A 10,000-nucleotide genomic window follows, 5' to 3' on the forward strand; every position below is an offset into this window, starting at 1 on the left:
TTAGCAGCATGCATGAGAGCAGATAAACAGACTGATGCTAACTTACTGCATACTGTGTACAATGAACAAAGTACTGCAGTACCAGTGGACTGCTCACAGTCAAGTACTCAAAGAAAATGTCTTCTCTGCGTCAGCTGACCGCGTCACCTGACCACGTCACTCACAAGGTGACACTGGACAGTCACTGTTTGGGGGAGGGGCTTAGTGAACGGTCAGTTATCAGGACAGCTGGTGATGCGTTCTGTTGATCAATGAACTGATTGATCACTAATCATTTCAGCTCTAATTAAACCTGACGAAGACTGGATGAGCTCTGATGTCACGTGGCTCTGCGGCCAATCAGACGTGACGTTGTTGTTTAAAATCTGATAAAAGGCGAAAATACTCTTAAACTGAACTCATTCTGAGATTTTACTGTTTCGTGTGAATTTGTGTTTCTTCTCCTCCTCCTGCTGGGTGCCAGCGTGCTCTTTAAAGCACCACACCAGTGCTCCCAGTCAGCCCAGTCCATCCTCTACGTTTACATCACTGTTTTTAAACGTGTCCTCGTAATATGAGGACCTTTGTTTTCTTATGAGATGTTTGATTGCTAAATGTTCCAAAAGCTGAAATGTTGTTTGTCTTAAAGCCACTGCTTTGGTTCGAAGAGGAAACACAAAGAAACGGGGATGAAGAGGCGGTGAGTTCAAGTGCGTCAGGACAGGTGAGTTCAGGCTGATCCTGTGAGTCTGTCACCTGAACAGGATGCTCCACTCTGACGTCAAAAACAAACCCAGTGAAGCTTCACGTCTGACGGCGTTTTGGTTCCTTTAGTTTACGACAAAAACAATAAAACACGAGAGGTTGAACACGACAGAGTGACGCACGGCGAGAACAGCTGGAGGCCGGCGTGTCAAACAAGGCAGTGCAAAAACATCTTCCTCCTCTTCCTCACTTCACCTCCCTCAGTCTGCCCTCCTCTTCCTCCTCTCCTTCAGTCAGTAGTAGACCTCTTGTCCCTCCTCTTCCTCCTGTCGGACTGAGCGCAGCATCATCACGACGAAGAGGAAGATGAAGGAGTGTCTGTCGTTGAGGCTAAGCAGAGTTGAGATACTCCAGAGCGACTTCATAACAGAATTTATACTGTTCCTGTAGAGAGGCACAGAGGTCAGAGGTCACCTTCATCCTTCATCACCACAACAACAACAACAACAACAATGAACTTGTAGTAAAGTCACAGAAAATAGTGAACAAAATAAAAGCAAAACGTGAATTTGAAACAATAATTACACATCAGTTTAACAAAGTGTGTGTGTGTGTGTGTGTGTGTGTGCGTGTGTGTGTGTGTGTGTGTGTGTGTGTGTGTGTGTGTGTGTGTGTGTGTGTGCGTCTCAGTTACCAGCAGGTCCACCATGTTTGGCTTGTTGTTTCTCAGCGTTTTAACGGCGTGGAAAACGTCGACGCAGCGCTGCTGTCGCAACATCTCACACACGATACTGATACTGCAGAAAACACCACTGCGACCCCCTCCATTACTGAGGGGGAGGAGAGGAAGAGGAGAGGGGAGAGGAGGAGAAGAGGGGGAGAGAGTCAGAACAAGTCCAGTCAGGCTGTTTTTCCACTTGTCGCCACTAGATGGAGACAAACCATCACTGATGACAGAGGAGAACCATCAGCTCAGTATTCTTTGTACTTGGGGTATCAGCAGTACTACATCCAGTACTGTGTATGCTGTGTATTTTGTGTATTCTTACAGGCAGTGGACCACAGTGCGTCCCTCTCCTCCGTCGTACTCCTCCTGCCATTTGTCCACCTGGTGAACCAGTTTGAGGAAGGAGCGCTTGGAGACAGGCGTGTCGCGATACATCGGCCAGCCCAGGAACTGGAACTGCTGCACCATGCGGTACCCGTCCTGTGGCTGGGACACACAGGGAGGACAGGAGGGTCAAAACAAGCCCACCCCAACCACACCTCAGGCCAGTCAGGGTGAGGAAATGAAGCAGCTCCGAGGTAAAATCATGTAGGGAAGGAGGAAGAGCTGAAAGGAGGTTAAAATCAAACACACCCTAACCTAAATCCTGAGAGGAAGGAAGGCTGTAAGGAAGCAAAGAAGGAGGCACAGAAAGTAACGAAGGAAAGGAGAGAAGGATGTAGGGAAGGACAGAAGGAGATACAAAGCAATACACAGGAGCGAGGGAAAAAAGAAAGTGTTAAGTAATGAAAGAATGAGATACAGAGAGGAATGAAGGAAGTAAAGAACAGGAACGGAAGGTAAAAAAGGATAGAGGGAAGGAGAGGAGGAAGTGAGTAACAAACGCGAGTTAAAAGAGTAAAGAAAGTCTGAAGGAAGCAAAGGACGGAAGGAGAGAAGGAAAGAGAGGAATAGGGAAGGCTAGAAGGACTGAAAGGAGGGAAGGAAGCAAAGAAGGGTGAGGAAGGAACAGAGGAAGAAGGGAAGGACAGGAGTACAGGCAGGAACAAAGGAGGTAAGAGAGGTAAACGGAGGGAATGAAGGCGGTGGGGCGAGTGATGGATGGAAGATAAACAGATCCTAACATAAATGTGAGCAGACAGGGAGGAGAAAGGGTTCAAATCAAACGCACCAAAACCTAAATCTGACCTGCCACCGCGAGGCGGGTGGGGAGGGGGGTCTGGATCAAACACAGCTGAAATTTTGTGGGACACAGGGAAGAAATGAAACACAAACGCCACACAACCTAAACTCAGCCCGACAGGGAGGTGAAGAGGTTTAAATCAAACACATTCTGATCTAAATTTGGTGAAGCAGGAAAGAAATCGAGGTTTGGATCAAGCACAAGCACAGCTGAACGCTAGCAGACAGAAATCAAACACACTCTGAACACCTGAGGGCATAAAGGGGGTCAAAATGAAGCAAGCTGGAGCTGGATTCTGTTCTGCTAGCACAGCTAACACGTCGGCTAACGTCTGATCACAGCCGTAATGAGCAAGAAACACCAGACTGTCGCTAACAAGCTATCGCTGCTTTCTAATGACTTGTTGATGCGTCTAATGATGCCAACAAACTAGTTTTTGGTTTGCTTTCATCTGACTGTGCACTTCACCCAGCATCCACGAGCAACAGCTAGCATCAGTAGCATCAGCTAATTGAACTTATAGTATGAAATGACCGTAGTCGATATTAGCAAGATCAACCACTGGTGCCAGCTAGAATCAACTGGATCTACTGATGTAACATCAAGAACTAAGCTAACGTCAGCTAATGTCAGTGTCACATACAAACTATGCTCTAGTGCTACAAATATAATCATTGTTGCTAACCAGCTAATGTTAATGTTAAGCAAGCTTGAAAGCGAACATGCTCATGACTTTGGTTTCTCTGTGCATTTTAGAGGCAACAACTCTCAACCACCACAAACATCAGTCAATACGACCTCCTATGAACCTCTCATCCAGCATCAGCTAGCATCAGCTAGCATCAACTGCTGTAGAAATCACAGAAATAAGTTTAAATAAGCACGATATGTGGACATTTTGTGAGCACTCACAGATACTGTAGTTTGTGTAAATTGAAGTCACCCGAGGAGCAGAAACCTGACGACCACAAATGTGACCCCAATGAAGCTGAAACATGTCTAAAAAAATTCTTTTCATTCAACTTTTGCTGACGTTTTTGACCTTTTTGGCCTTTGACCCTTCTCTGTACATTTTGGAAGAACGTGAAGTTGTGTCTGAAATTCAGGTGATCAATGAGTTAATAGACCAGACGACAGCTCGAACCACTGGAGACTGCAAGGACCGCATGATTTTACCTGCTGACTGTCAACACCAGCTGACCCAGACTGGAACACACCTGGTCCTACTTGGTGTCACCAGTTGTCTCCAATGAGATTCAAGACGAGGTACAGTCCTAATGTGTGACAGTCAACCATAAAGGGAGGTGGGAGACTATAAAAGAAATGCACCCTGGCCGTGTTGTAGATCCTGAAGATGCGGCTGATGACGTCCTCCTCCAGATCCGCAGAGACGAACTCCACCTGCAGGGAGCCGAGACGATGGAGGCCGTTCTCCGGCCAGTACTGAGGACAGAGCTGAGACACAGAAGGAGAGACAGACAGACAGACAGACAGACAGACAGACAGACAGACAGACAGACAGACAGACAGACAGACAGATTGACATCCTATTCTTCATGGAGTTATTTCTTGTGTTTACTTTGTGTGTTTGTAGGTGTGTGTGTGTGTGTGTGTGTGTGTGTTGTGTGTTCACCTGTGCAGGGTCGACGTCGTTCAGCATGACAATGGACGTACAGTGATAGTCGAGGACCAGACGCCAGAAGTCTTTCACTGTGTTGGGCAAAGGATGCTGGGTAACGATGAACGCTGATGGCTGCTTGTAACTCTGCAACAGTTCACACGGACCCATATATGACCACGCAGCAGGAAATGACATCACACAGAGAGACAGCGAAGGTCATGTGTTGCAATCGAAAGCTTCAGCACAGCCACTAAATGGACCTGGTGGTGTGTGTGTGTGTGTGTGTGTGTGTGTGTGTGTGTGTGTGTGTGTGTGTGACATACATCCATCAGCGCAGCGTTGATGTAGTTGGAGCTCTCTCCGTCAATGGTGATGAGGAACGGCAGGCAGCGGTCTGGAGGCAACACGTCCATGCAGCGGTTCTTCTCGTGGTTTCTGGGCAACAGAGCGATGCTGCAGTCCTCCACCCGCAGGGTGGGCGTCACCATGTTCAGAGTCTGCACACGCACACACCAATACATCATCAATACCGTCAATACCATCAATGCCATCACCAATACCATCATCAATACCATTATCAATACCATCAATACTATCATCAATGCCATCACCAATACCATCATCAATACCATTATCAATACCATCAATACTATCATCAATGCCATCACCAATACCATCATCAATACCATTATCAATACCATCAATACTATCATCAATGCCATCACCAATACCATCATCAATACCATCGTCAATACCATCAATACTATCATCAATACCATCAATGCCACCATCAATACCATCATCAATACCATCAATACCATTATCAATACCATCAATACTATCATCAATACCATCAATACCATCAATACCATCATCAATACCATCATCAATACCATCAATAACATCAATACTGTCATCAATACCATCAATAACATCATCAATACCATCACCAATACCATCATCACTATGTGAAGTAGGTGAAATCAATGACGATGTTTACATGCAGTCCGTATTCGGGTTTCTGAAACATTGGGAATAAGCTGTTTACATGCGTGAGCAAACAGGTAATCAATTGGGACATTCTGATCAAAACAGCGACGCACGGACAACGTCATGATGCAGTGAGCGTCATTTCAGCTTCTTCTTCCTGTATCCAAAAACAGCAGCAGCAGCAGCAGCATGGCGGATAATGGACAGCCCGGAGCTGCTGCTGACCTCCACCAGCACTCCACACTGTCCTGCCTCACTCTTCATTCATGGAGGCGAGAACGTGAAGAAAGAGGAACAGCAGCCGGAGCTGTCCGTCCATATCCATGCCAGCTGCACTCAAAAGACCGAGATTCCTTGCGAATAGAACATGCGCAGAACACAGATGAACGTTCTGTTGGATGGGGATATTCTGACAGGCGTACACATGACCAGATATTCGGGTTAGAAAAGGAGTGACCCCGGGCTCATATTCAGGTTTTTAAAAAGGGTTGTTGGTGTGTACACGGCCGTGCGTAACCGGGTTATGGCTGATTTTCTGGTCACGAAACGGTTCCTGACTGCATGTAAACGTAGTCAGTGGTGTTAAATTGGTGTTTTCCAGGCTTGTGTTTCTCCTGCAGACGTGATGTTTACCAATAAACTGATGACCATTGAATGCATCATGAACTCTTAATGACTTAATGCGCTCACAAACACAAACATGACGAACTTTAATGAACTCATAAATGTCTGTCAAAGCCTCTGAGGCATCTTTGGTCCTCGTTAAAGACTCATTAACATTTCTACCTGCACACCTGTTGGTTTAGACACGATCACTCAGCGTCACACTGAAAGCTCACGGATCAATACTTCACCCTGAACTCCTCTTTGATCTGACTGGAGTTGGTCTGAGGATCCAATCGGTTCATCTCGTAGTAAACCGACCGCAGCTGACTGGCTGGAATCGCCGTGTCACCGCAGAGACACGCCTCCAAGATGGCGTCGTGGATGAAGACGTACTGCTCCTGGTAGACAGAGAGGTTTAAGATGAGCTCACCTCTTCGTCAGCCCTCCTCCTCCTCCTCCTGTCAGCTTTGACTGACAGGAGCAGAAATGTCACTTCATAAATGATTTATGTCAACGCATAGAGGGGGAGGAGGGGGAGGGGGACGAGGGGAAGGGGGAGGAGGGGGAGGAGGGGGAGGGGGAGGAGGGGAAGGAGGGGGAGGAGGGGAAGGAGGGGGAGGAGGAGGGTGGCCAGAAAAAAACAGATGAGTGACATTAAAAGTTAGACAGCGAAGGTCGTCACTGCGCCCGCTTCTGTCACTTCCTGTCAGTCAGCGTCTGATGAACAGCAGTCAGACGTTACTGCAGAGACTCAAACTCTGAGACGCTCCGCTGAGTTTAGAAGAAAGAAAAATACAACAACACAACAACAAAACAACAACAACAACAACAAAACGACGAAAACACAACAACAAAACAATGACAACAACAAAAGGACGACAACACAATAGCAACAACAACATAACAACAATACAATACAACAACAACAACAACAAAACAATGACAACAACAACAACAAAACAACAGCAGCAAAACAACAACAACAACAACAAAACAATGACAACAACAACAACAAAACAACAGCAGCAAAACAACAACAAAACAACAACAACAACAACAACAACACAACAACAAAAAGAGACACTGAAAGTCAAAAGTCTGAAAGTTTGTCTTCATTCTGTGTCTCGTCCCTTTCACTCAGCATCTTTTGACATTCGGACCTAAAACAAGCTGATCCAGTGTCTCCTCTGTGTCTCCTCTGTGTCTCCTCAGTGTCTCCTCAGTGTCTCCTCTGTGTCTCCTCAGTGTCTCCTCTGTGTCTCCTCTGTGTCTCCTCGGTGTATCCTCTGTGTCTCCTCAGTGTCTCCTCTGTGTCTCCTCTGTGTCTCCTCAGTGTCTCCTCAGTGTCTCCTCTGTGTCTCCTCGGTGTCTCCTCAGTGTCTCCTCTGTGTCTCCGCGGTGTCTCCTCAGTGTCTCCTCTGTGTCTCCTCGGTGTATCCTCTGTGTCTCCTCGGTGTCTCCTCTGTGTCTCCTCGGTGTCTCCTCTGTGTCTCCTCGGTGTCTCCTCGGTGTCTCCTCTGTGTCTCCTCGGTGTCTCCTCTGTGTCTCCTCGGTGTCTCCTCTGTGTCTCCTCGGTGTCTCCTCTGTGTCTCCCCAGTGTCTCAGTGTCTCCTCTGTGTCTCCTCAGTGTCTCCTCGGTGTCTCCTCGGTGTCTCCTCTGTCTCTCCTCAGTGTCTCCTCAGTGTCTCCTCGGTGTCTCCTCGGTGTCTCCTCTGTGTCTCCTCGGTGTCTCCTCTGTGTCTCCTCGGTGTCTCCTCTGTGTCTCCTCGGTGTCTCCTCTGTGTCTCCTCTGTCTCTCCTCAGTGTCTCCTCAGTGTCTCCTCTGTGTCTCCTCGGTGTCTCCTCGGTGTCTCCTCTGTGTCTCCTCAGTGTCTCCTCTGTGTCTCCTCTGTCTCTCCTCAGTGTCTCCTCTGTGTCTCCTCTGTCTCTCCTCAGTGTCTCCTCAGTGTCTCCTCTGTGTCTCCTCAGTGTCTCCTCTGTGTCTCCTCTGTCTCTCCTCAGTGTCTCCTCAGTGTCTCCTCTGTGTCTCCTCGGTGTCTCCTCTGTCTCTCCTCAGTGTCTCCTCTGTGTCTCCTCTGTCTCTCCTCAGTGTCTCCTCTGTGTCTCCTCTGTCTCTCCTCAGTGTCTCCTCTGTGTCTCCTCTGTCTCTCCTCAGTGTCTCCTCTGTGTCTCCTCAGTGTCTCCTCTGTCTCTCCTCAGTGTCTCCTCTGTGTCTCCTCTGTCTCTCCTCAGTGTCTCCTCAGTGTCTCCTCTGTCTCTCCTCAGTGTCTCCTCTGTGTCTCCTCTGTCTCTCCTCAGTGTCTCCTCAGTGTCTCCTCTGTGTCTCCTCTGTCTCTCCTCAGTGTCTCCTCTGTGTCTCCTCTGTCTCTCCTCAGTGTCTCCTCAGTGTCTCCTCTGTCTCTCCTCAGTGTCTCCTCTGTGTCTCCTCTGTCTCTCCTCAGTGTCTCCTCTGTGTCTCCTCTGTCTCTCCTCAGTGTCTCCTCAGTGTCTCCTCTGTGTCTCCTCGGTGTCTCCTCTGTCTCTCCTCAGTGTCTCCTCTGTGTCTCCTCTGTCTCTCCTCAGTGTCTCCTCTGTGTCTCCTCTGTCTCTCCTCAGTGTCTCCTCTGTGTCTCCTCTGTCTCTCCTCAGTGTCTCCTCTGTGTCTCCTCAGTGTCTCCTCTGTCTCTCCTCAGTGTCTCCTCTGTGTCTCCTCTGTCTCTCCTCAGTGTCTCCTCGGTGTCTCCTCTGTCTCTCCTCAGTGTCTCCTCTGTGTCTCCTCTGTCTCTCCTCAGTGTCTCCTCAGTGTCTCCTCTGTCTCTCCTCAGTGTCTCCTCTGTGTCTCCTCTGTCTCTCCTCAGTGTCTCCTCAGTGTCTCCTCAGTGTCTCCTCTGTGTCTCCTCGGTGTCTCCTCATTGCTGGTATTTTCTTGTAATTTGGTGGTAGTTTTCTTCCTTGTAATGTTGACAAATCTCTTCATATCTGATGTCTGCAGACCACCGTGTGTGTGGTATACTGTGTGTATACCATGTTTATGTGTGTGTGTGTGTGTGTGTGTGTGTGTGTGTGTGTGTGTGTGTACCTCCGTCTGGACCATGTTAACCCTTCGTGCTCTCAGTTCTCGGACACAGTTGTAGATGTCGACCACGCCCTCTCTTTCCGCCATGTCCAGCATGATGTCAATCACTATGAAACAACCTGTGCGGCCCGCCCCCGCACTGACACACACAGACACACAGACACACACACACACACACACATTTATTTCCATTAAATAAAACACTGTATTGAAAAGCAGTAACAAAGCTTTGATACGTATCAGTGATGAATATTAAACTGTGCGTACCTGCAGTGGACCACCGTGGGGCCGGCGGTTGGGGGCATTTTGGCTTTGACGCGGCGGATGAAGCCCAGCAGGCCGGTGGCGTGAAGCGGCACGCCATGATCGGGCCAACCGGTGAAATGAAACTGCCGGATCTCCCTGATCTCTGCCACGCCCCTCTGACATCCAAAGAGAGACTGTGAATTATTGAGCTGTAAAACACCCCAGAGCCTCCTCCATGTTTGCCTGTTGATAACTCAGTTTAAAGCTGCAGTAGATAACTTGTATAAAAGTCATTTTTTGTCATGTTTGCTAAAACTTCCCTCTGCCCAGACAGCAGCAACACCTACTGCTCCTCCTGCGATTTGCAAGAATCCTCAGCGCCCGACATAAAACAACCAATCAGAGCCAGAGGAGTGTCCAAGCAAGTGTCTGACATCTGTCAATCACTACTCACACACGTCGTGAACCGCCCCCTCCCTCCGCTCACGCTACTGGCTGCCGCTCAGTCAAACGGCTCTGTGAGCGGCGTCAGGAGGCCAGTGAAAGCTACGGCGGAGCAACAGCCAATCACAAAGGAGAAACTGCCCATACCGCCGCCGCCGCCAACAGCAGCATATACGGCTAAGACAGCCAATAACCAGAAAGCTAATTCAATTTCCATCCATCCATCCATTTTCTATGCCGCTTATCCCTTTCGGGGTCACGGGGGAGGCCGGAGCCTATCTCGGCTGTCGACGGGCGAGAGGCGGGGTACACCCTGGACCGGTCGCCAGCCGATCGCAGGGCCTAATTCAATTTCAATTTCAATTTTATTTGAAAAGCGCCAAATTGCAGCAGACGTTGTCTCAGGACATGTAGAGCTGCTACAGACCGAGCTCTTTATCTACA

At 48.5% G+C, this 10,000-nt stretch overlaps 1 protein-coding gene across 5 annotated transcripts in view; it reads right to left on the reverse strand.

Annotated features, from left to right (window-relative positions):
* The window catches only part of ptprma (protein tyrosine phosphatase receptor type Ma), a 142,404-nt gene that overhangs the window by 7,173 nt on the left and 125,231 nt on the right, over positions 1 to 10,000 (reverse strand). For all 5 annotated transcript variants that reach the window (XR_011603275.1, XM_070985606.1, XM_070985605.1 and 2 more), the window contains 9 exons: positions 9,134 to 9,288; positions 8,870 to 9,005; positions 6,060 to 6,209; positions 4,539 to 4,712; positions 4,228 to 4,359; positions 3,924 to 4,049; positions 1,734 to 1,897; positions 1,379 to 1,514; positions 1 to 1,128 (listed from right to left, as the gene is read on the reverse strand). The exon at positions 1 to 1,128 is cut by the window's left edge. Coding sequence is in view for 4 of the 5 variants with exons in the window: in XM_070985606.1 (XP_070841707.1) it covers positions 1,075 to 1,128; positions 1,379 to 1,514; positions 1,734 to 1,897; positions 3,924 to 4,049; positions 4,228 to 4,359; positions 4,539 to 4,712; positions 6,060 to 6,209; positions 8,870 to 9,005; positions 9,134 to 9,288 (1,227 nt within the window). In the remaining variant the exon portion in view is untranslated. The remainder of the gene's footprint in view (positions 1,129 to 1,378; positions 1,515 to 1,733; positions 1,898 to 3,923; positions 4,050 to 4,227; positions 4,360 to 4,538; positions 4,713 to 6,059; positions 6,210 to 8,869; positions 9,006 to 9,133; positions 9,289 to 10,000) is intronic.

The sequence above is a fragment of the Chaetodon trifascialis genome, chromosome 18 (assembly GCF_039877785.1).
Source record: "Chaetodon trifascialis isolate fChaTrf1 chromosome 18, fChaTrf1.hap1, whole genome shotgun sequence".
Lineage (NCBI taxonomy): Eukaryota > Metazoa > Chordata > Actinopteri > Chaetodontiformes > Chaetodontidae > Chaetodon > Chaetodon trifascialis.